This window comes from Carassius carassius, chromosome 24 (genome assembly GCF_963082965.1).
Source record: "Carassius carassius chromosome 24, fCarCar2.1, whole genome shotgun sequence".
In the NCBI taxonomy this organism is placed as follows: domain Eukaryota; kingdom Metazoa; phylum Chordata; class Actinopteri; order Cypriniformes; family Cyprinidae; genus Carassius; species Carassius carassius.
Window position 1 is genome coordinate 30,454,075 of NC_081778.1, and position 27,259 is coordinate 30,481,333.

Below are 27,259 nucleotides of genomic sequence, written 5' to 3' on the forward strand. Positions count from 1 at the left end.
CAATACCATAAGGTTTTGATTGCACGCATATAAATAAATTTAATCTGAATTGCGCTTCAATAAAAGAGTGTAGAAGCAGGAGTGGGCGGGGCTTCGCGTCCTGAATTTAAAGTGATGGTTAGTTCACTACAGATTTTACCATTGTTTACTGTTTCAAACCTGTATGACACTGTCACAGTAATTTAATAAAATGACTAAAACAGCTGTCATTTTTTATTCCACTGTAGAAAAAAAAAGAAACATGCATGTTTAGATCAACGTGAGGGTGATAACAGCAATTTTGATGAACTATTCCTACATATAACAATTGCAACACAGTGAACTGTACTAATTTATAGAGATGATTTTTTCTTATACATAGTAGGCTATAGTGATTATGGCAGCAGATTCTCTCTTTTATGTCAGGTAACAAGCCTAGGAATTAAAGAGTTCTTAGGACTTACAATGGAGACAAAACAAGGTATTAAAATAGACAACTAAAAATTGAGATTTTCTTATTTTATAAAAAACAATACAGTTGTCTCTGAACTTTAAACCGGGATAGGAAAAAAAGCATTGTAACATTGCAATCATTCCATCAGCTGTGGAAAGCAAATAAAAAAATAAATAAATTCCCGTTGCACTGATCCCCACCCATTAATGAGACTTACAAGAAACAATAAAATGCATATGAAAAATATGCCTTTTTATTGTCATCAAATGATACTGTACAATCAGGTCTCTTTCAGAGGTGCTTGTGGTAATGTGATTTACTCTCTCGATATGCAGTGAGACACTGGCCTATTCAAAATGATGATCATCTTTAAACAACAAAACTGAAGTACACTGACATCACGTTTTTAATTACACAATAATTGACAGGAAGCACATAAAAGGTCTGTTATGATTTTGAGTGAATGTATCAATGAAACAAACTTAATGGCTTATTGGTGCATTCAAAAGTGTCCCCTACAATATTGATGTACTTTGTCTTAAAATGCACTGAAAAACTGGCAAGGCCTCGCTGGGATGGACTAGTGTTGATGGACCAGTGTTTCTCAGCATCCACATGAACATAAGAGTCAGAAACACACAGGAGCAGGTACTACATGAACTACATGGGTCTGGTCTGGACTTGTGACGGGGCTGAACCAGACTTTACTGGCTTTAAAGTTTGCTCCATCACCAGTGATGAAGGACCTAGAGAAAAGAAAAAACAAGACAGAAGAATATGTGAATTACACACGGCCTGCATCTTAAACAGTATAAAAAAATAAATAAACAAACTAATATTACCTCATTTGTTTAAAAACAAATTATTTTATTTTTTACACAATAATATGTCTCAGCAATGCACTTTCCAAAATAACAAAATAAACTGTTACATTTTAATGATTCAAAATGTATCATTTAACTTACAATCTGCAAAGGAGTGGAAAAAGCGAAAGAAAATAAATAAATAAATAAGGCCTGGACATAAAATATTTTTTTCTGAATCATTCATAGGGCTGAGCATTGAACAAACAGTGGTAAATCATCTCAGATGAAGACAGGAATCATGTCTTTCTGGAGAATACAAGACTTCATATTACGAATCGTTATCGAATGCAAAAATGCTATGAAATATATTATTAAGAATTAGAACTACGTGACATTTTTATTCATGTTAATTGTATTTCAACCAAAAGTGGGTGACTTTCTGCATGTTCAATTCAATGTCTTTTTCTAGGCCTCGTGTTTTGTTTCATTTCATTTATTTGTGCAAATTACTTTTGAGAAATGTTACTAGGGCACGTTTCATAATCATATTAAATTCTTACCTTCAGTGTTAGTCTGCACCACCCCTCCTGCATCTACTTCCTCTATACTCTTCCAGCTTCTTTCAGTTTTCCCACCAGATCCTCGACCGTCTCCACTTTCACTCCAGCTTGTCTCTGAGGAGGTTCATCCACCTTCAGCACCTCCAGCCGTGAGCACACATCCACTCCCAGATCTGCAGGCTTCACATTCGCAATCTTCTTTTTCTTTGCTTTCTAAGGAGACACACACACAAAAAAAAATATTTCCTGTTGTCAAATAAAAGGAAAAAGCAGTTGTAGTTTAGTGTCACATGCCCCTTTTCCACTTTTCTCCTCCTGTCGTTCTGCTGTAATGCTACATACTGTAAATTCACAAGCGAGGGGAACATCTCTTCAAGTAATGATAACAACACACTATAATTTACAGAAATCAAAAAAAAAAAAAAAAAAAACATCAGAAAAATCCTAAAGGAAACCTGTGGATCAAAACCACTTCTTCTCATCAGAACTAGGCCTGTTGCAATAATCAATATATCAACTTATTGCGCAATATATGTACATGACCTCATTAATTGTTGGTTATGCAATATATTGCCCATTATATTAACTTAAAAAAATTATGTCACCATGTTTTGTACATTGCATGTGCGCCTGTGTCTTTTGCAGCTTCTCGTACATAACGTGCTGTAGTCGTGAGGAGCTTGTTCAAATGTAAAACATGCTTCTACAAAAAAAAAGATCTGTGCCTTTGTGCATATAGACATCTGACTGCGGAGTAGTGATTGTGTTTTTCATCATTAGTGTGCAACCTTCATTCACAGAGAAAAGAAAGTTCGGGAAAAACCTGCATATGGAAAAATCTCAATACAAGCTTGTTGTGCATTTTTCTTTTTTCTACTCGTCACTTTGCACTTTAAAACATTTTATAATTTATTAAGGTTTTTAAGGCATCTAATATTTGGATACTTCATTTCCACGATCTAAATATTCTCAAAAATTTATATTTTATTGTCATTTGGAAGTGTAGGCCTTACATTACATATGATTTTATATTCAGTGGCACAAAATGGTCTTTAAAATGACAATAATATTGATTATTGCAATTATTACAAAAAGTTGTTATCGTGACAGGACTAATCAGAACATTAAATATGGCTTTCATTAAATAGTGAATATACTTCAAAAGAGAGTAAAATCAACCACTAAAACATCTTATAGTTTACAGTGACTTATACCGGTCACTGACAAATTTACATAAACTAGCGGTTAAAGGTCTCTTCTGTTCATCAAGACTGCATTTATTTGATCAAAAATACTGCAAAATTTTTTATATTTTCTAATATTATTATAATTCCAAATGCAATTTATTCCTTTGATCAAAGCTGAATTTTCAGCATCATTACTCCAGTGAGAAATCATTCTAATATACCGATTATGCTGTTTTTATTTTTAATGGTGCTCAATCATTAATGTTGAAAACAGTAATTTAACCCTTTAGTGGAAACCGTCATTTTTTTTTTTACAGGATTCCTTGATGAACAGAAAGTTCAGCAGCAGTTATTTCAAAAATACATTTTTTTGTAACATTATAAACGTCTCCACAAGCAATTTTGATCAATTCAATGCATCCTTGCTAAATAAACATTTATTTAAGAAAAGTTCTCATTTACCACAAACATTTGAATATTCATGTTTCACTAAAATATGAAGCAAAAACTGATATTAATAATAATCAGAAATGTTTCTTGAGCACTGAATCAGCATATTAGAATGATTTCTGAAGATCATGTGACCCTGAAGACTGGAGTAATGATGCTGAAAAATCATCATTTTACAATATGTTCACATTGAAAACAGTTCTTTTAAATTACAATATTTCTGTATTTACTATATTTTTGGTCAGCCATGGTGAGCACAAAAATACTTTTTTTGAAAACAATAAGAAAAAAACCTTTGGTGGTGAATATATTTACATATATGCATTATCCAAAGCTACTTGTATTGCATTAAAGCGATCAGTTCAGGCTTTCCATGGGAATCTAACTCATGACATTGGAGTCGCTAGAGCAAAAACTGTACTGTAGTCTCTGGTGATGTGAAGTACAGCGTGCCATTACTGTACCATGATGTTGGGCAGCGTGGCGTATCTGGGAGTGTTGAGACGGAGGTCAGCGGTCACCACGGCTGGCAATTTGATCTTAATGGTCTCCAATCCACCATCAATTTCTCTCACCACCTTCAGCTTGTCTGCTTCGAAGCTCACCTCAGATGCAAAGGTTCCCTACAAAAAAAAAAAGTGTCATAACAGGCGGGCGAAAACGTTGACAGCTTCTGAAAAATAAAATGCTCAAAAGGTGCTCAAAATCCATACTAATAGTGATGCTTTTCTTATCAAACATCACTAAATATAAAGATGGGAACAAGATGTCTCACCTGCGGCCAGTCCAACAGCGCGGCTGTCATCTGTCCAGTTTGATTGCAGTCATCATCAATGGCCTAGACGAGAAATAATACCTTGATATCATGAAAGCCATTGACATATATATTCAGTAATTTGTTTATGTGCAATAATTAACCGTCAGCTACCTGTTTACCCAGAATGATCAGATCGGCTTGCTCTTTCTTGGCGAGAGCAGCGAAAATCTTGGAGACCTGCAGGGGACCGAGCGTCTCGTAGTCTTTTCCGGACACTTCCACGTGTATGCCACGGTCCGCACCCATGGCCAGAGCCGTCCGGATCGTCTCCTACAACACAGATATTACTGTCAGGACGCTGATTAATGATCATCTGTGATTTCATAATATTTCCGCACATGGTAAATGAACAGTAAACTGATGCATAACTGTTAGTTGTTTTTAAATGACATCACAATATTCAAATGAAAGATTTCCAGTTTTAGAACATTATTTATATTCATTAATACATGTAATATATTTTTCAAAAGTTTGAGTCAGACTCGGTACATTTTTATTTGTTGTTGAAAGACGTCTCTTCTGCTTACCAAGGCTGCATTTATTTGATCAAAAATATGATAAAACTGTACTATTGTAAAATATGATTATAATTTAAAATAATTATTTTCTGTGTGAACATATATCGACCCTAGACTATAAAAGCAGTCTTAAGTCTCTGCGGTATATTTTTTGCAAAAGCCAAAAAAACATTGTATGGGTCAAAATTATTGATTTTTCTTTTATGCCAAAAAATCATTATAATATTAAGTAAAGATCATGTTCCATGAAGATATTTAGTAAATTTCCTACTGTAAATATATCAAAACTTCATTTTTGATTAGTAATATGCATTGCTAAGAATTCATTTGGAAAACTTTAAGACGATTTTCTCAATATTTAGATTTTTTTGCTCCCTCAGATTCCGGATTTTCAAAATTTCTAAATATTGTCAGATCCTAATAAACCACACATCAATGGAAAGATTATTTATTCAGCTTTCAGAGGATGTATAAATCTCAATTTCAAAAAATTGACACTCAAGACGTCTTGAGTCTTATATTTTATAATGCAATTTATTCCTGTGTTGCGCAGCTTAATTTTCAGCATCATTTTCAGCTTTTCCATCACGTCCAATAACTTCAGACAGTGTTCCTTCACCAATAAAAGTTCAATTTAGTGTCCAGCACCAAGGAGAGACATCAGAAAGCTTGAGTGTGTCTGACCTGAACCTGCTGAGGACCACAGCTGACGGCCACCACCTCCTTAACAAGCTTCTTCTCCTTCAGTTTGACGGCTTCCTCCACCGCGATCTCACAGAAGGGGTTCATCGAATGCTTGACGCCATCCGTAACCACTCCAGTGTGGTCCGGCTTGACTCGGATCTGAGGTGGACAGAGATTTCCCAGATCAATATCCATATTAAAGGATTACTCTCTGGATCACAACTGAACCAGATCAGAGGTTTCACAAAAACGCAGCTCATATAGCTACACAATAAACATACCAGCTCGTTATAAACTGCTTTGAAAAGATCATAATTACACAGATTTGGGATATTTGACACTGTACTGACAATCAGCCTGATCAATATGACCTGACAATCAATAAATTACAACGTAGTTACTCAACAGAAGAGCACAAGACCGAAGATTAAAGACCAAACCAGCAACTGAGCATTTAGATCGCATGTTCGTCCACTTTTAGATTAATTTAATATAACAGAAAATGCAATGCTTTAAAACACTTTTTACTGCAACTTAGAATTGTACATATGTTCATTTAATTAGTATTTACAATCATTTTTGTCATATAAGATGTTTACTTCACATAAAAGGCAGTTTTATAAAATAATGGAAAATAATGTTGATGATCTGCATATTACATTAATTAAAATACGAGGTTTCGCTTAGAGCTAGAGGATCCAATGGCGTAATGAAGTTTTAATTACAAGCTCTTTTAAATACTTATCATTGGTTAAATATTTGTAAAACCCTCTGATTTAAAATAATAATAATGAATTATAATAGAGATATTAATTTTGGTTAATTTTTCACGGCACATATCTGTCTGCCATATGGAAACGCCACCCCTGGAGGAGGGGGATCCGCCAAAATGAGGTGCCGGATCCGGCTTGTTCCGGCACAAATTAAGCCCTGGTTACATGTACATCTATCTCCATCTATATATATATGTATATATATATATATTAGTGGTGGGCCGTTATAGGCGTTAACGTGCTGCTTTAACGTGAGACTCTTATCGGGCGATAAAAAAAATATCACACTTATTCTGAATGCCTTCGTCAGAATTCGAATGAGCCATTTTAATCTAGATTAATTTCAAGATCACAGTGAGATTAATCTAGATGAAAAAAATTAATCTATGCCCACCACTAATATATATATGTATATATACAGCGAACTACACAAACTTTTTCCACTGGTGGCACTTGCGCCAGTTACTGGCGCAAAACACGATTTGGTTGCACAAATTATTTATAGTATAGTAATTACTGGATAATAATGAACATTACAATAATGAAACTGTATTGCATACAGATGTGCTTTTTGTTTTACTTGCCATCTTTTAAACCACATGCCTTGTTCTATGTCTTACAGTACACACAGTGCATTGCTCCGTCTTGTAGCTGGGGTTAGAGGGGCCCTGGTGCAGGTTATACAGTGGGCCCTATTTAAAAAAATTTAATTTGTACTGTATGTTCATTCTAATTTATTTATTTGTGCTATTTACACAATGTTTAAATTTTTAAGTTTGTTTTTGTTAATTTAAAATAGCACTGCATAGTCTTCTCTGTAAAATAAATTACACAAACCAACATTTATTCAGACACCTTCAACATTTCTCACATTATCACAGTTTATTTGCTGTAGTTTAGAAATTGGTAATAAAATATGACAAGAACTCAAGGTTAAACTGTGTCAGAACAAATTCATCTTGATAATGTCAGATAGCTTTGATAGAAAGATATGTAATGGAATCAACCAAAACTTCAGAAAACTTTCAGTATGACAATATTTACACAACTATCAATACTTTGTTGAACAGTTCCCAAGCAAGCAATGCTTAATTTGGTTCAGTCTGTGGTGTGAATAGGTTGCATTAGCAATTAAAGAAAGAAACACTTAAGCAAAACATGGTCAGGTCCCTAATAATTCTTTTTTTTTTTTAAATCAGTTTCACTAGTAGTCTACAGTATGAAGAATTTTTGTGTATAATATTTCACAGATCACTGTATTTTGCAATACTCACTTACATAAATGAACTAGTGTCCTGCACCCACTAGTAAAACAATATAATCAATTCTATCTGATTTTTGGATTGACTTTGGATAAATTCTTGTTAAAACTACAAAGTAATTCTGTGAAGAGCAGTGTGTGATTTACGTAGATTTTCTTACATTAAAGACACTGACAGCAGAGCTAGTAAATTAGGCGCAATCACTTTAAGAGACAATGCATCCATTATAAGGATACACATCCGATTTCTTTCTCAACTCTTTACTTTCACTTAAGACATAACCAGAGACTTTTCGAACACACTTTCCAAGACAGGTATTTTGACATATTTAGTATGTATTTGTCGGTACAAATGCAAGAAGACTTTGAGACGCGTCTCTGCTTGCGCCCTGAACACCAGAACACTGCGGTGCTGAATTGAGCTATTTCGCTTTTCGCTCTTTTTTTTCTGTTTGTTTAAACTGAGATTTGTATTTGGAGAGCTCGGTTCAGTGTTGCTGTCCGTGAGACATGGCTCTCTCGTGCAGACCGAACACAACACGTGAGTAACCAGCTACAGTTCAGGCTGAAGCCAACTTGATGTATTGAATGCTCGGAGCACGTTATAAAACGTATTCTTAAAATACACATTTCTGTTTTAATAAATGCCAATATTAAATCATAGCATTATACATAAATAGGTACAAAAATAATCAGTGATACATTTGCGACCCCATAAAATTTTGGTCGCAATGGCATTTCAAAAGGTTACATATGCGACCATTTTGGTCGCAGTGTAGTTCCCTGATACACATATATATATATATATATTTTACACACATTTAATTGTTCATAAGGTTTCATTAGTTAACTACTTTAGTTAGCATGAACTAAGAATGAACAATATTGTTCATTGTGTGTTCATGTTAGTTAATACATTAACTAATGAAACCTTATTGTAAAGTGTTACCAATTTTTCTTTTTTCCTTTATATTAAATGATTTTTTACAAAAATCAACCCATCTCAAACATGACAATTTGTTAAATGGTGCTTCACATCACTTTAATGCGTCTAATAAATGACAAAAGGCTATTTTCACACATAATAAACAATTTATGCACATACACATGTGTATATATATATATATTATATATATATATTATATATATATATATATATATATATATATATATATATATATATATATATATATATATATATATATATATATATATATATATATAATTGCCTACACGAAATTAAATTTATAAACAACAGACAGAAAATGATAATGTGTTGCCATGGCAAATTAATAATGTCAACTGTAATATAGAAATCTAATCAGATGTGAAAACAATTAATAACACCTTACTTTAGAAATTCTTGCAATGACATATCTCAAGTAATAACAACAATGACCTTCAGCAAACAAACAGCGCAGTGAAAAAAAGTCGAACCTCATTCAACAGAACACCTGGCCTAAAGCCGGATCTTTACTATCTAAAATAAGGCAACTTCGAGTTTATTCATAATCAAAAGCATCTGTGTGTGTTTATTGAAAGATTATCTGAGGTATACCTTGACAGCATAGTCAATGACCCGCTTAACTCCGACCAGAACTCGACCGCTCATCGTGACTCTTCCTCTGACGGTCCGGAGTGGAAGAAAGACGGAGCGCCTCTGGTGTGACACCATTTGAGGCGGGATTTAAAGCACGCCTATTCTGTGAGCCAATAGAATTACTCAGATCAGAGAGCTGTCAATCAAAAGCTGAGCAGTGGCCAATCAGGTACTCCGAGTGTTCCTCCACTTTAGCGCTCCGACTGAAACGGATCGTTCCTTTATAAATAGGTTAAAGGTCGTGGGACTGTTGTTATTATCAAACGCGGGGTCGACAGCAGATCTAAACCGCGCTACAGTAAATGAAATTATTACAACAATTGATGAGAGAAATGACTTTGCTAAGATTCAACCGAATATAAATCGCAAAATGATTGACTGAAGCGGACATCTGCTGGTCACAATAATGAAAAAAACTCCAGTTAAAATGATCCAGATGATTTATTTCTGTGTAAAATTCTTTTCTGTGTAAAACAAGGAGTTGGAAGTCTTGTGTAATAATACATTTTCACAGTTTAGATTTCTTAAAGTAGCTTCAAGTTTTGTGGTGATAATGTGTATCTGTGTATTTTATTTATCCTTCGAAATATCACATTATCAGAAGATTATTTTTCTTAAGCCCTAAAAATTGATAGTTTGCCAGATAAAATATAGCACAAATATTAATTCCAAAGAGATTAAAAATAATATGGTATGCACTATGTTCTAACAATTATAAAAAATAAAATAAAATAAAAATCAAGTACGTAATTACATGAAATAGCTTCTTTCACATAAAAAAACAACAACACAATGATAATAATAATAATAATAAACAACTATATGGCAAAGCTGTACCACAATGTATAATGATATAACAAAAAGGAAAAGAAAAAAAAGTACCTTTTCTATTTAAAAAAAAAAAAAATGCACATTTATTTTAGAAATGTATAGATTCATGTACTCGGAACCAATGCAAACCAAAACCAAGTAGATCCCTATCATTTAACCTTTACTGAAGGCTAACTCATCCCCTCATAAAAATATTGCTGTATTCATTTTCTGAAAAGAAGAAATAATAATAGTTTTGTTATTTATACACCTATACTACAATAAACACTTCAAATAAATTATTGTAAATAAATAATAATGATGCTACTAGCAATAATAAAAATAAAATCCCAATGGGGAAATACATCACTGCAATTTCACTGTGGTGCAGCGTTGCCATACGGAAAACGTTGATATTTTCTCAGTTTACTGTAAAACTATGTTAGACAAAGCTAATCTGTGCATAAAAATATCTAATTTGCTTAACAAAGATGCTGCAAAAATCCCCCTTGAAAATAGAAGTAAAGAAAAGAGGTTAATAGAGCAATTTTGGAGCACTTTATCAGGTGTTTTCTGTGTGAGGTTTGGACAGACATTCAACCTTAAGGCCTGCCATTTTAATTACCATACTGCAATATATTGTGTTTTTAGTTTCAGAATAACAAGGAAATGAGTAGAAATAAATTCTTGCCATATGGCAACTTCGTACCATAAAGGGTTTAAATACAATGCTTATATTTCCAAACTCCAGCTCAGTTGGTGGCAGTAATGCAGCATGAGTTGGTTTACCAGTAAACCTCACATGAAGAAGAAGACGTGTCAGCTGACTGAAGTGTTTGTTCCCGTGATCAGCTGAGAGAGAGTCAGAGCACTGATGGATCAGCTGGAGTTCAGCTCACACACTTCAGTCAGGTAATGCATTACATCTCCAGCAGCTCAGGGCTCATGCAATGCACATTCCTGCAGAAAGTCAAGGGAAGTGTGTCATGCATGCAGGAAATTTGATGCACTGTAAGTTTGTGAAGGTACAGATTTATTAAATATATATTAATAATGCAGTTTAATTGTGGATGCATTTTATATCTTCTGCAAATGGAGATGCATACCAAAATTGTACTGTTCCTCTAAATTGTTTTATATATTTTAGAGACCAACATCTGCCTTGGAGTTAAAAAAAGTGATTTTGAAAGAAAGTTTCGAATGTAATTCAATATTCATATTGTGCTTTAATGTGTCTCAGGAACAAGAAGTTTATCTGCAGACACAAATATAAAGAAAAGAAGTTTGTACAAATAGCTGAAGGTATGTTTGTCATCAAGTCGTATTCATCACACATGCTTTTTTCCATGATGTACGCTTTTTTTTTTTTTTTTTTGCAGTTTTCTTTTTTTCTGATATTTTTCTTTATTCTCTCTCTCTCTCTCTCTCTCTCTCTCTCTCTCTCTATATATATATATATATATATATATATATATATATATATACATATATATTTGCTTTATTTACATTTATGCATTTAGCAGATTTATAGAGTAGGTGACATGCAATTTAACTTATTTAAAAATAAAAAAAATTTAGTTTGTTTTTGCTCATTATTTATTATACATGCTATACATTGTACATTTTATTAATTGATAGACCTTTACAGTAGTTATCTTATCAGTAATATTACTCATAAATAATATAACCTTATTTATTTATTTAAATGAACATATGGGACCCATCCGCTGAATTATTTTCTTGATGCAGGTGCAGCAGCCAGTGTTCCTCATCCTTTAGCTTATGTGGATGGCAACATTCACTATCAGTTTCACACAAAAAAATACAGGTGAGTTTCCTTTAAGTGTCATCAAAGATAAATCCTTTATTAGAGTCAAGCTTTTTGAAAGAAAGATTAAACCAATTTCTTTGTCAAAGACTTTGGATCCGTCTGTCTGTCTGACAGTTTATTTCTCATTTTGTCATTTTGTCTCTCATGAAATCGGCCAAGAACCAGACTGATCTTACCACAAAATCCCCTGTAAATAAAAATTAAAATAAAAAAATAAACAATAATAATGCTCTTATACATAGGATTTATTTCTTTATTTTGGGTGGTGAGAAATGCCTGGGAAATGTTTTCTTGAGTTTCACCCATTAGAAGTCATGTGATTCTAATCTTTGGCTGGGATTGGCACTGGGCCTGTGTCACATGTCAGTCAGGCGGTGTGTCACATGACAGATGATTGGAGCGGGGGTGCTGTTCAGGGGCATTTACAAATACATATTCTGGCAGCGAACAACTGTGTCATTCTAGACCTTTAAATGGAGAATTCAGTTAGGAGATGCTAAAAATTTCCCACGAACACTTTATAGGGAATTATGGCTGTTTTCCCTACACATCAGGGTCTGTGACTGCAAACTAAATAACTAGTAAACTCAGACATCTTTGTCAGGCCAAAGAGCATGCCTACGTGATTAGGGACAAAATCTTGTAAAATCAGGCCAGGAACACACAGGAGTTATTAAGAGGAGCTACTCTATAAAGCTGGAAAAACAGTTTTTAGCAAATGAGCATGCTTCACTGTGGAAAGGACTGAAAGTAAGACATCACAAACTAAAAGACTCCATCCCCCTGCACTGAGGAGAATCAACAACTTGCTAAAGACTTGAATGAGTTTTACTGCAGAAGTCCTTCTGCTTCAAATGCTCCACCACCATCCCCATCCCAAAGAAACCCAAAATCACAGGACTTACTGATTACAGACCTGTGACTTTAACATCTGTGGTCATGAAGTCATTTGAGAGACTGGTGCTGACCCACCTGAAGGATGTCACTGGACACCCACCGGACCCCCTGCAGTTTGCTTATCAAGCAAACAGGTCTGTGGATGATGCAGTCAACATGGGACTGCACTACACCCTGCAACATCTGGACAAATCAGGGACTTATTAAGGATCCTGTTTGTGGACTTCAGTTCAGCCTTCAACGCTATCATCCCAACACTAGACCAAACTAACCCAGCTCTCTGTTCACAGCTCCATCTCTCAGTGGATCACCAGCTTTCGGAAAGTTAGGCAACAGCTAGTGAGGCTGGGTAAACTCACATCCTAGACTCTCATGGTCAGCACTGCGCCCCTCAGGGGTGTGTGTTCTCTCCACTGTTCTTCTCACTCTACACAAAGGACTGCACTTCTACTGACCCCTCTGTCAAGCTCCTGAAGTTTGCAGATGACACAACATTCATCGACCTGGTCCAGGACAGCGACGAGTCTGCAAATAGAAGTGACGTTGAGCAGTTGGCTGTCTGGTGCAGTTATAATAACCTGGAGTTGCACTAAAAATCTTTTTATCTGCACTGTTTGTTCACTTTACTGATTTGCACTCTATCTGCCATGTGCCTTGTGCTGCTTTATTTAACTTTATTTTCAATTTTTGTCAGGGCGGTGGAGGTTGATGAACCCAAAAGTAGACAGAATGCTCTCACAAGATTTAGTGAAGACAAAAAACAGAAAACAAAACCCACGGGGGGGGCAAAACAAGACAAAAGGCAAAAGCCCTGACTAAGATTTGACTAAGACTTGACGATGACTAAACAGTAACTAACAACAAAACCATTTACATTATACGTAGAACAGAACTCTAGACAAAATACTCACAGCGAGATATCATTACAGATAGACAGTGACAAAGCTTGACACATCTGACAACACTTGACACTATTTGGCACAATTTGACAATATTTGACAATGAACCGACGCAGGACAGAGAAACACAAGGGGTTATAAAGGAAGGCTAATAATGAACACAATAGGTGAAACTGATATGCTAATAATTACAAAACAAGGATCACAAGGGGGCGGGGTTACATGACGAGACAACGCAAGCACATGGCCAAACAAATGGTCATGTGCTGCACATGAAAACATGGGCCTGTGATGATTCTGCCGCAAGACAAGAGAAAAATCAAGAACAAGATGGCAGGATCATGACAGAACTCCTCCCTTAAGGAGCAGCTACCAGACGCTCCTTAAGGGAAACTAGACACGGGACATAACAGACTGTGACAAGGACACAAACCATCAAAACATGAAGAATAACACTAATGGCAAACATGAAAAAACAATCACAGGGTTAGGGTGCAAAATCAAAAATAATAAACAAGGCAGAGGAGATGGGGGAAACACAAAGTCCTTGGGGAGCAGTCCAGGGTGGGTGGGAGGACTGGGGGTCTTTGGTCTCCGGGACGAGGACTGAGGACTGGGAATCCGGGGGAACTTGGCTGGAGACACATGAGGGGATGACTTTGGGGAAACAGTAGGCAGCTTGACAGGGGAGACAGGAGGCGACACAACAGGAGACAAGACAGGGGATACTGCGGGTGACTGTGGAGCAGAAGCAAGAATAGAGCTCCCCAAAGACGGCTCAGTTTCAGCGCTCCCCATCTCTGAATCAGGGGGATCACCGTCTGCAGCTGACTGGGGTATGGTGCTCATGGCAGCTGACTGGTGTACGGCGCTCACGGCAGCTGACTGGGGTACGGCGCTCACGGCGCTCTTAAAATCAGTGGACTCAGGACAAGGCATGAATGACTTGCCAGGGGCTTCAAGAATCTGGACAAGACGTTTTAGGTATTCAGCGAATGTGTCAGCAGCGACGAGGACAGGCATCTCTTGATGAGCTGAAACAGCCCGCAAGACAGCTTCAGCAGCTGAATCGGCCTCGACTCTCTCTGCGGTACTCACGGCAGCAGCCTCTGCAACCCTGCCTTCAACAGCTGGTTCAGGGACAGCGCTTGCAGTAGTGGGCTCTCGGACAGCACCCGGGACAGCGCTTGCAGTAGCGGGCTCTGGGACAGTGCTTAGGACAGCGCTTGCAGTAGCGGGCTCTGGGACAGCGCTTGCCGTTGCGGGCTCTGGGACAGGCAGAGATGAAGGGCGAGAGGCTCCCTTTCTCCTCCTCTTTCTCTTAGGTCGCAGTGTGGAAGACATAGCCGGACATGTGGCCGGTTGGTGAAGCTCAGCGGGATCTGTGACTTGCGATGGAAGGGCAGTCTCAGACAGCGCTGACTCAGTCGAGGATGACTCCGACGGAGAATCCCACGAAGTCCGTCTCCCTCGTTTACCACGAAGATCAACAGGAGTGGATGGGACCTCGGAAGAAGTGGAGTGAGCCTGGTCCCCTAGAGAGACAACAGCCAGGACCCGACCCTCCGGGATCACGGGTAGCTTGGCTGGTGGCGACAACACGGTGGGACTCTGCGGCTCCTCCCGAGAGAAACGATCCCAGAGTTGGGCATAATTTCTCAGGATCCCCTCACCCTGGGACGAGAATGGAAGGTTGACCCTCTCTCTGTCGGTGGGGGCCGACAACCAGCATCGTTCACGGATCTCTGATTGTCGCTGGAGCAGGGAGGACATACGGTCTACTGGGTTCCTTCTTGGTCGGTTCATTCTGTCAGGGCGGTGGAGGTTGATGAACCCAAAAGTAGACAGAATGCTCTCACAAGATTTATTGAAGACAAAAAACAGAAAACAAAACCCACGAGGGGGCAAAACAAGACAAAAGGCAAAAGCCCTGACTAAGATTTGACTAAGACTTGACGATGACTAAACAGTAACTAACAACAAAACCATTTACATTATACGTAGAACAGAACTCTAGACAAAATACTCACAGCGAGATGTCATTAAAGATAGACATCTGACAACACTTGACACTATTTGGCACAATGTGACAATATTTGACAATGAACCGACGCAGGACAGAGAAACACAAGGGGTTATAAAGGAAGGCTAATAATGAACACAACAGGTGAAACTGATACGCTAATAATTACAAAACGAGGATCACAAGGGGGCGGGGTTACATGACGAGACAACGCAAGCACATGGCCAAACAAATGGTCATGTGCTGCACATGAAAACATGGGCCTGTCATGATTCTGCCGCAAGACAAGAGAAAAATCAAGAACAAGATGGCAGGATCATGACAATTTTATTTTATTATATGTCTTTTTTTTACATTCACCTATTGTATAGCTGTATCTTATATTTTACATTTTATCTAGATTATAAGGCTCTACTGTTAGTGTCATCTGTATGCACCGGGGGTCTGAGTGTAACGCAATTTCGATTCTCTGTATGTGTGTACTGTACATGTGGAAGAATTGACAATAAAGCAGACTTGACTTGACTTGAGTTGAACAGGCTCAAAACAGTGGAGATGATCGACGGCTTCAGGAGAATCCCCCCACACTTCCCCCACTCACCATCATGAACAGCACTGTGGCTGCAGTGGAGTCGTTCAGGTTCTTGGGAACCACCATCTCTCAGGACCTGAAGTGGAACAATCACATTGAGTCCATTGTGAAAAAGACCTAGCAGAGGCTGTATTTACTTCGCCAGCTGATGAAGTTCAACCTGCCACAGGATCTGCTTACTCAATTCTACTCTGCCATCATTGAGTCTGTCCTGTGCACTTCAGTTACTGTCTGGTTTGGCTCAGCTACAAAATCAGACATGAGAAGACTACAGAGGACGTGTTGGACTTCTGAAAGGATTATTGGTGGTCCCTTCCTTACCCTATATATCCAAAAGGAGGAAAGGTGCTCACAAAATGGCTCTGGATCCCTCACATCCAAGCATCTCCATTTTGAACTCTTACCGTCTGGCCAGCGCTTCAGAGCACTGAATACCAGGACACCCAGGCACAAAAAAAGTTTCTTCCCCCAGGCAGTCTACTTCATGAGCAGTTAAATATTCTTCCATACTGTTCAATAAAAAGATGTGCGATACCCCTTTTGTTTACGTAACACTACCCTAAATTTTATTCCATTCATTGTAAATTATTTTATGTTTCATCTGTATACCACTACTGTACATACATGTTTGTCTATTTCTGTCTTTATTCCGGTAATCAAAACTGAATTTTCAGCATCATTACTCCAGTCTTCAGTATCACATGATCTTCAGAAATCATTCTAATATGATGATTTCCTGCTTAAGAAACTTTACTGATTATTCTCAATGTTGAAATCATGTTTCTATTTCATATTGGAAACTTTGGAGCAAGTAAAAAAAAAAAACTCAGCAATGCTACATTAAATAGATACAAATTGACAGTATAAACATTTATTATGTTAGAAAGGATTTCAAATAAATTATGTTCGTTGAACTCTATTGATCAAAGAATCCTGAGCAAAAACATTAAAGTTTCCACAAAAAACATTGATTATAGCAGCAAATCATCATATCAGAATGATTTCTGAAGGATCATGCGACACTGAAGACTGGAGTAATGATGCTGAAAATGTTAACTTTTCATCACAGAAATAAATTACATTTTAAAATATAATCACATGGAAAACAGTTATTTTAAATTGTAATAATTTTTCAGAATGTAACGGTTTTAACTGTATTTTTAAACAAGTAAATGCAGCCTTGGTGAGCAGAAAATACAAAACAAAAACATGTAAAATTATTAACTTTTAACCGCTAGTATTTTTTCCAGACCTAAGAAAAGTTCTGGAAATGGGGCTATACATAATGTTCAACAATCACAAATTGGGTCGTTCACATAAAAATCACAATTAATCTAAAAATCTATATTTTAACCAACCCTAGTTTTGAAAGTTTCTGTCTTTGTCCTCCTCAGGTGACGTATCGGGTGAATCCAGTCTCAGATCAGCCACTGAAGATTAGAGGTGTAGTCGAAGGGCAAATTAATGTGGTCAACCTCACTGGATCCCAGCAGGTATGGAATAAACATGTGTCACCATGGCAACCAGCTCGATCCCAGCATCAGCACCACTTTTCCTTTACATCCCATTTGTTATATTTCTTCATTATGTTGTGATGTTAAGTGTGAATTTCATTCAACATACAGCAGAACATGACATATCAGAGCAGAAAATGAAAATTAACTAAATAGTTAAATTAAAAAACTAAATAGCCAGATGTTAAGGGTATGTTTGTGGGTTGTAAAATGTTTCACAACTGTTTTCTCCCAGAGAGTAATTCAAAACTCTTTCAGTAATGAAGATGCTCCTGCTGGAGAAGATACTAGAGAGAAGACGGCCGTGTCTATACAGACAGCAGCTGACCCTACATTCACACAAACAGCAGGTGTATATATATGTTTGACATTAATAGAATCGCATGCAACATTTTTCAATAGATTGGGAGGTTGAGTAATGCATCAAGCAATGCATTCATTAGTTTAATCTTAGACATTTTGTCATTTTAAATGTGTGTGTTTATCTGCATTTCACAATGACTTCAAATGCAGCTCATGCTTAAAAGTCCATTTGATTATGTTGAAATGGCTATTTTTTATTTATTATCAAAAGAGTTATATATTCATATATATACAACCCGAATTCCGGAAAAGTTGGGACGGTTTTTAAATTTGAATAAAATGAAAACTAAAAGACTTTCAAATCACATGAGCCAATATTTTATTCACAATAGAACATAGATAACGTAGCAAATGTTTAAACTGAGAAAGTTTACAATTTTATGCACAAAATGAGCTCATTTCAATTTAGATTTCTGCTACAGGTCTCAAAATAGTTGGGACGGGGCATGTTTACCATGGTGTAGCATCATCTTTTCTTTTCAAAACAGTTTGAAGACGTCTGGGCATTGAGGCTATGAGTTGCTGGAGTTTTGCTGTTGGAATTTGGTCCCATTCTTGCCTTATATAGATTTCCAGCTGCTGAAGAGTTCGTGGTCGTCTTTGACGTATTTTTCGTTTAATGATGCGCCAAATGTTCTCTATAGGTGAAAGATCTGGACTGCAGGCAGGCCAGGTTAGCACCCGGACTCTTCTACGACGAAGCCATGCTGTTGTTATAGCTGCAGTATGTGGTTTTGCATTGTCCTGCTGAAATAAACAAGGCCTTCCCTGAAATAGACGTTGTTTGGAGGGAAGCATATGTTGCTCTGAAACCTTAATATACCTTTCAGCATTCACAGAGCCTTCCAAAACATGCAAGTTGCCCATACCGTATGCACTTATGCACCCCCATACCATCAGAGATGCTGGCTTTTGAACTGAACGCTGATAACATGCTGGAAGGTCTCCCTCCTCTTTAGCCCGGAGGACACGGCATCCGTGATTTCCAACAAGAATGTCAAATTTGGACTCGTCTGACCATAAAACACTATTCCACTTTGAAATAGTCCACTTTAAATGAGCCTTGGCCCACAGGACACGACGGCGCTTCTGGACCATGTTCACATATGGCTTCCTTTTTGCATGATAGAGCTTTAGTTGGCATCTGCTGATGGCACGGCGGATTGTGTTTACCGACAGTGGTTTCTGAAAGTATTCCTGGCCCCATTTAGTAATGTCATTGACACAATCATGCCGATGAGTGATGCTGTGTCGTCTGAGAGCCCGAAGACCACGGGCATCCAATAAAGGTCTCCGGCCTTGTCCCTTACGCACAGAGATTTCTCCAGTTTCTCTGAATCTTTTGATGATGTTATGCACTGTAGATGATGAGATTTGCAAAGCCTTTAGAATTTGACGTTGAGGAACATTGTTTTTAAAGTTTTCCACAATTTTTTTACGCAGTCTTTCACAGATTGGAGAGCCTCTGCCCATCTTTACTTCTGAAAGACTTTGCTTCTCTAAGACAAAGCTTTTATAGCTAATCATGTTACAGACCTGATATCAATTAACTTAATTAATCACTAGATGTTCTCCCAGCTGAATCTTTTCAAAACTGCTTGCTTTTTTAGCCATTTGTTGCCCCCGTGCCAACTTTTTTGAGACCTGTAGCAGGCATTAAATTTTAAATGAGCTAATTAAGTGGATAAAAGTGTAAAATTTCTCAGTTTAAACATTTGCTACGTTATCTATGTTCTATTATGAATATAATATTGGGTCATGTGATTTGAAATTCCTTTAGTTTTCATTTTATTAAAATTTAAAAAACGTCCCAACTTTTCCGGAATTCGGGTTGTACATTATATTCACATTGACAAGATCATCCACCCATCTTTGAACTCTCAGTAACTCTTTTATCAGGATAAACACGAGTTCTCCCAGCAGCAGTAAATATGATTTGAATTTAGTATGGAGTGATACAACATTGGTCGTCTCTCTCATTTAGGTCAGTTCTACGTGATGATGACTCCTTCAAATGCTCTGCATTCTGCATCTCAGCAGACCATAGCTCCACGCACACATCTATACACTGTGTGAGTACAAAAAACTGCATTTACAGCATGCCACAGGTGTTGTCTAATAAAGTGTAACTTGTGTTTAAACCCACTACATTCATTTTAAATTCATAATATTTATACATTTAAAGGTCAAATAAAGCAGCATCGGGGGGTTGTCTTTTGAATTTGTGATGGGATTTTCTCAGGGAGGTATTGTCAGCAGGCTTTTATGTTGCACTGTTGCATGTTTTTTTTTTTTTTTCGTACCTTGCTCTCCATTTAATCTTGGGATCCCACCAGCACATCGGCGAATCCATGTGAAAACAGAGCTGTTTGTCATGATTCTGTACTCTGACAGGATCATGTGGAGAGTGTGGTTTGCTGTGCTTCCGTTTGAAGGTGCTGTTTTCACACCGCAGAAGCAGAAGTGTGGTGAAAATGGGTGATGCTCACGCGTTTGTGGGGTTGCAACATCCTTATCCTGCAAAATAGGCTCAGTAGAAATATCTAGCTGAAGAATCAAGTGTCAGAGGTGTTTGTTTCAGTCATTCTTGTTTGATTATTGCCTTCTTTAGGACACATACAGCTTTTTGCAGCTCATGCAGCATAAGGAATTGCACAAGAGTCCTAATCTTACTTTCTTCCATTAGAATTCCAAATCCTTCAGGTCATTAGATCCACTGTAGTTAGAGAGAGAGGGTTGTTTTCAGAATAAAATAACGAGCACTCAGATGCATAGAACCAGTGTTGTTTTAGTGTTTATGTGCTATTGTACTGTTTATTAATATTTAAATTTGCTTAAATTTTTATGTTCATTTCTTATTGATATGTAGCTTTAATTTAAATTTTATTTCAGTTTTAGTTTTAGTAATTTTAATAGTTCAACTTATTTTATTTCTGTTAGTAGTCACTGAAATAAAATAAAATTAAAATATTAGATTTAATATAAAGATTACATTTTAAATCATAGCTTTAGCGATAGAGCTTTGTAATTTTCAATAATATTTGTTTACTTTATTATTTTTATTATTATTATTTCTCAAAGCAGTACATTTAAATAATAGCTTTAGAGATAGATTTGTAATCTTAATAAAATTTAATTTACTAAATCGCAGGAAAGTCTTAAATGACAGAAATGTTATTATTTTATTTTATTTATTTGTGGTTTTTGTGTATTCATGTATTTTTTTAATTGTTATATTTAATTTATTTATTATTTTATCTTTGTTTAGTTTTCTTTCGTTTACTCATTCATTCTTTCTTTATTTCTTTACAGGTTTAGTTTTTGTTGTTGTTTTTTTATTTGTAAATTTACAACATTTCAGACAAGTCTCAAGTTACAGAAATGTGAAATGTTTCTGAAATAATTTAATTTAATTTAATTTGATTTAATTTAATTTAATTTAATTTAATTTAATTTAATTTAATTTAATTTAATTTAATTTAATTTAATTTAATTTAATTTAATTTAATTTAATTTAATTTAATTTAATTTAATTTAATTTAATTAAAAAAAAATTTAAATGGTGAGAAGATCTTTTACAACCCCTTAAACCAAAATGATTTTAAAGAAATGCAAAACTGTCTATTAAAGGTAAAGAGTGTTATTTCTGTACCACAGATTATCACTGAACAACTGCCTAATGTGAGTAATAAGCCAATTTGTTGAGTAAATATTTGGCCAGTAACTTCATTAGAAATTGAAACATAATAAATAAGTGGCATAAATCAAATTATTTAAATAATATTCTGACATACAATATCTGAACGAATAAAATCAAAGACAAATATTCTACTAGAAAAATGGCAGGTGTGCACCAAACAGATTTGTCCATTGACAATTTCCAAACAAATTTCAGACACTTAAACATTTTTCTTTTCTTTTTTTTTTGCAGATAATCCAAAATGATGTCATTGCTTGAGACAATATTATAATGTCATCTGTCCATCAGGTCAATCAAAACAAAATAGGTTGCAATTCCATTTCGTGCCACTGGTGGCGCAGACTTCCCACACTTTACCTTGCTTATACTGTGGTTCTTTAGTTTAACATGGTACAGTCTTCTGTGCTTTACATACTGAAGTACCTTTCCTCTGTATATAGTGTTTTTAATATAAAGAGACAGAGGAATAGACCTCCTGTAGTGTAAATAAAATACATCTTCAGTTCAAAATCACGTTTTGTTGTTTTGCATTAGCACCGTTAAAGTATTTCCTTTCCTTCATGGTGCTTTGTCAGGTGCTTTACCCCGTGTTGTGCATTCTCCCCTCTGCGGAGTTATGACTTCATTAAAGCGTACCTGAGGGAAGGTGTACGCGGAGAACAGTTGTGTCATTAGGCTAAAGTCAGGCCTCGTCGCAGAGAGCAGCTGTTCACAGAACCTCAATTTATAACTTAATGAACACACGGGACTCCCCTGAGATCAGACGCGAAGATATCTGCCAATCCACAACACTAGCTTCAACTTCACAAAGCTGGGCTTGTCATAATCACTATTGACCAATATATGGGCTTTAATAATAAACAATACCAATATCACAAGTGTAGCATGGTAGATTTCATGTAAATACATACATGAGCAAATGTAAATGAATGCTTACACTGTAAAAAAAATAGTTTCAACTCAAAAAAATAAGTGTTTGTGCTGCCTTAAAATGTATAGTCAGTTTGAAGTTATTATGTGAGTTGAGTTCAGTAAACTTGAGTAAAATTTTAAGGCAGCAAAAAACATACTTTTTTTTAAGTTGAAACAACTTAGTGTACTTTACACAGAATTGACCTGTAATTAAAATTTTGTGCTAATAGTTTAAGTAAAAAAAAAGAAGGATACATTAACAAGGGTGTCTCTAGTATTTAAACATTAAAAGAGGATTTATACTTATTAATCAATCCCGAACAAAAATTAATCTTGTTTAGTATTATTATTATTGTTATTTTTGTTATTATTATTATTATTTCCCAAAGCAGTACATTTTAAATCATAGTTAAAGAGATAGATTAGAAAGAGATAGATTTGTAATCTTTAATAAAATTAACTTTACTAAAAGGCAGCTACATTTTTATTTTATTTAGTATTTGCTCTTTATTTGTCTGTTTGTTTTTTTTTTGGTTTAGTTTTCATAGTTTTTGTTGGATTTTAATATATACTTTGTTTTACAAAGACAAGATTGCAAGCCTTGAAAAATACCTACACTGAGATATTGAAGGCAAGAACTATATCAAATAATGCATATGCATTTTTTTTATTTTCCTATTTTATTCCATTTTATTTTGTTTAGTGTCTGTTCTTTATTTGTGATTTTTTTTTTTTTAAGTTGCAGAAAAATATGAAATATTGCATATTATTTAATTTCCCCCCATTATTACTGTAGGAAAATGGACAGTCCGCTGCGCACTCCTAGAGATGAGAGGAGAAGAGCACAACATAATGAAGGTCAGTGAATTATCATAATCTAGTCTTTATATATAAAAGCAAAGCAACAGGACTTGGACCTGGATAACTAATACTGTGTCCACTCCAAAGACATTGATACAGAAGAACGATGATGTAAATCCTCCTGTAGAGGCCAGTAGAGAGAGCATTGATAGAACAGAACATGTATTATAATTTTAGACAGTATGGCCTAGATTTTGCCTCTGATCTTTCTTCTTGTTGATGTGCAGTTGAAAGGCGACGGCGAGACAAAATCAACAACTGGATTGTGACGCTCTCAAAAATCATCCCAGATTGCGGCATGGATGGCACCAAGACTGGAGCGGTGAGCTGCATGATGCTTTTGTCACCTAAATGAGGATCTGACCTCAGTATTGACCTGTTCTTTACAATAGATGCTTGGAAACTGCATCTCTCTCTTTTAATTGCATCGCGTTTCTTGTTCCTCCAGAGTAAAGGTGGGATCTTGTCGAAGGCGTGTGATTACATTGGCGAGCTGAAGCAACATAACCAGCGGCTGCAGGAGCGTTTGAGAGGAGTGGAGAGAGTGCAGATGGACAATGAGCTGCTCAGACAGCAGGTATGAAGCTCATAACATCACGTTTAGCAAGATCAGTTGCAATATGTCACTAACCGTATCATGTAATACTCTATTCTTTGCATTGACATTCAATATTTTACACTGAGTCAACATTTCCTTAAAGTCCCTTTCCTAGGGACTGTATTCCTCAAGCAATTTTTTATTTTATTTCACAAAATACAATTATTTGTATGGTTTTTTTAATTTGATGATCCTCAGAATTCAACAGGCTGTTTTTGCTACTGTGCCTTTAAGACTACATGCAAATGAGCTTCTGTGATTGCTTAACCTCTTCACATGTGAAGTTCATATTGTTGTTCATCAGTGGGCTGAATAGCTGTTAATGTGTAAATGTGGGCGGGCATATGTTAATGAGCTCATGGTTGACATCATAATGTTAGATTAAGCCTACTTAATACTAATTTTTTTTTTAGATAATATTTCAACATCGTTGATGTACATTACATTTTATTTAATGCATTTTAATGTAATGGGACTGTTAGTCCGACCCACAGCACCAAAAGAGGGTGACAAAGAGTGCTAAAATAAACACTAGGATGTAATATCTCCAGTGATTTAATTACATTAAATGTATTAATAATATGTTCATTTATTTTTTATAATATATTATTTTATACTACTTAATTGTATTTTGTTTTTATTTTTATTTATATTTATACTATTATATATATATATATATATATATATATATATATATATATATATATATATATATATATATATATATATATATTATTATGTTTAATTTATATTAAATTATTTGATCTTGTCTTATACTATTTTATTAAATTATTTTATATTATTTAATTTAACTTTATTTTATTTTATACAGGCTCCCTCTAGATCAAGCAGTAGTGTATGCTTTAACAGTGGCACTATTTTTTATTTATTTTCTTTTATCTTATTTTATTATTTATTTTAAAATATTGTAAAAATTGTATTGCTTCACTGCAATGGAAGTCGCATTGGATAAAAGCGTCTGGAAAGTGCCTAAATGTACACATTTAAAACATTAGCCTCTACATCTTCAGAACGAACACTCATTTTTCGTGTTGCTTTCAGCTGGAGGAGCTCAAGAGCGAGAATGGCCTTCTGCAAGCACAGCTGGAGCATCTTGGCACTGACACGATCACAGACGCCTCTGCACAATGAACCTCAGACATCCTGGGAAAGAGATTCTGGCCAGTCCAGATGAAACAAGGCCCTTGACTGAAGTGGGCGGAATGACACACACTGGCTTGTGCTCAAGAGTCTGTCTCAGTGACTGGGTCATCTTCAAGCGCTGGATGTCGGATATAGTCTGATATATGTCTGATAAAGTCTGATATATGTCTGATATAGTCACACTTGCTGCAGATGAGATCAAAGGTCAAGACGTTTCCATTAGAACCAACACCGGGAGCCCATAATCCTAAAAGAGGCTAATTATTCTTCCTAACTAACTTCCAACTAAACAGTGGAATATAGTTAGATAGATTTCATTAAGTTTTTTCACTCTATAATATACCCCAGACATTATCCCTTTGCTTTTCCTAATTTTCCAGCTTTGTTGCTTTCAATTTTGTCTTCATGCTTTACTTGAAGTATTAGTTGTTTGTTCAATGCCTCGCTTAATTTAAAATTCTCCCCGAGAAACTCTGCCGCTTTGTGGTGTTTGGGAAGGTCGTTATGGGATGAATGAAGCCGTGATGAAATGTCATTAGCGGTTCCAGTGAAATTTAGTGTTAAAGTCAGAACAAAAGCACCTGCACGTAAGGGTCGCACTGAAAGAAAGCTCTGATGCAAGAAAATGAGCTCGGTCTGGGATTATTAGCTTCTTATCTCGGATTGCCTCCGGAAGACTGTTCGGAAAGCATCGCCTAATCTAAGAAGCAAATGAGAAAATATTCACAAAGCTGTTGAGGATGCTTCGAAGCTAAATGCTGGACATCTCAGGAATGAAGAAATGTTTGTTATTGTGTGTTAGAGGTTTATTCTGTTACTTTAACCTAAACGCCAGGTCCAAAAGCACTGAAAATGTCTTGGTTCCTCAAAAGTTATGGTTTTGTTCTTAGTTTACTTGGTTGAAAGTGCCTGAACTTTTTGTTTCATATTTATATAAACAACTTTAAGAGTTTTGTTCCAAACTTCATAATTCAAGTCAGTATTCAATGATTAACCGTTGCTTGCAAATCAAATATGGCAGCAAGAGACATGAAGACTCATGAAGTTTCCATATTTGATTTAAAAAGTGATAGCAAAAACTTTCAGTGAATAAAGACTATATGTTTTGTTGCACACATAAATCTGTTGAATGACTTCAAAAGACATTGTTTGGACTATTTTTATGGTGTTTTTGTCATTTTTGGAGTTCAACAGACGTGGACACTATAAGAGCTGCATGAAGATTTTTCAGTTCTCCGTTTGTGATCCATTAAAGAAATCACAGCATATGGGTTTGGGGCGACTTAAGGGTGAGTAAATGACCAAAGCTTTGATTTCTGGGTGAACTGTTCCTTTAAGACCTCACAGCAAAGGAAAACAATATGCATGACTAAAAATAACTCTTAGCATACTGATAACTGTGCAGTTAATAATAGACCACAGCGTCTGTTGTTTTATGTGAACCCCTTCATTTCTGCAAGATAAATATCGCACCTTCTCTAAAGGACTGTTAGCAGATTTCTGCATTATGATAATTATCTTGTAATAAATGCTCCCCTTAACGGTAGTGATTACCCTAATGGCCTTACAGTAACAGTGAGGAATAATTGCAGGAATTTTAATATGACTGTAAACCCTCCTCTGAGAGGCAGAGAAACTTTACTCTGCATCGCTTTTACAGTCTCTTCATAAACTTTGTTTCACGGTCTGTGAAGGTCTCATAATTGACTTGGATGTTAAGCATGTTTCGTCGCAGCTAAGGTTGTTTAAACACCTCCTTAGCTGTTTATATGCATTATAATGTGAGGTTTCAGCACCCTAACAATTTGCACTAGAAAACATGATAAAATTGTCTCAAGAGCTTAAACTAGTGTCTCAATAACCGACCGAGCTTTGAGGGAATTTGTTTTGTCTGATTTGACTTAAAAAATATGTATTTATTTATTTATTTCAACCAAACAAACATTGTAAATGATGTATTTCTGTATTTTATTTTGATCAGTTTAAGTGATTTGTTTGGAACACAA

The 27,259-nt window shown here is 35.9% G+C and overlaps 2 protein-coding genes across 3 annotated transcripts; one reads left to right on the plus strand and one right to left on the minus strand.

Moving 5' to 3' along the window:
- Window positions 1–1,134: 1,134 nt before the first annotated feature.
- On the minus strand, window positions 1,135–9,200 carry LOC132103428 (electron transfer flavoprotein subunit beta-like). Its single transcript, XM_059508527.1, has 7 exons — window positions 9,048–9,200; window positions 5,456–5,614; window positions 4,365–4,523; window positions 4,212–4,274; window positions 3,901–4,059; window positions 1,800–2,012; window positions 1,135–1,179 (listed from the first exon to the last, which is right to left on the minus strand). Exons 1-6 carry the CDS (start codon window positions 9,162–9,164, stop codon window positions 1,842–1,844), a joined length of 828 nt encoding a protein of 275 aa, XP_059364510.1. The 5' UTR covers window positions 9,165–9,200; the 3' UTR covers window positions 1,135–1,179; window positions 1,800–1,841.
- A 1,468-nt stretch (window positions 9,201–10,668) lies between these two features.
- LOC132103744 (upstream stimulatory factor 2-like) lies at window positions 10,669–26,394 on the plus strand. Of its 2 annotated transcripts, none has more exons than XM_059508835.1 (9): window positions 10,669–10,811; window positions 11,140–11,201; window positions 17,536–17,634; window positions 17,914–18,005; window positions 20,003–20,090; window positions 23,427–23,488; window positions 23,719–23,813; window positions 23,940–24,068; window positions 25,152–26,394. In XM_059508835.1, the coding sequence occupies exons 3-9, from the start codon at window positions 17,606–17,608 to the stop codon at window positions 25,239–25,241; spliced, it is 585 nt and encodes a 194-aa protein (XP_059364818.1). In that variant the 5' UTR covers window positions 10,669–10,811; window positions 11,140–11,201; window positions 17,536–17,605; the 3' UTR covers window positions 25,242–26,394. The 2 variants fall into 2 exon arrangements, with proteins under 2 accessions (XP_059364818.1, XP_059364819.1); XM_059508836.1 differs by having other exon boundaries at window positions 10,770–10,910.
- The last annotated feature ends 865 nt before the right edge of the window (window positions 26,395–27,259 follow it).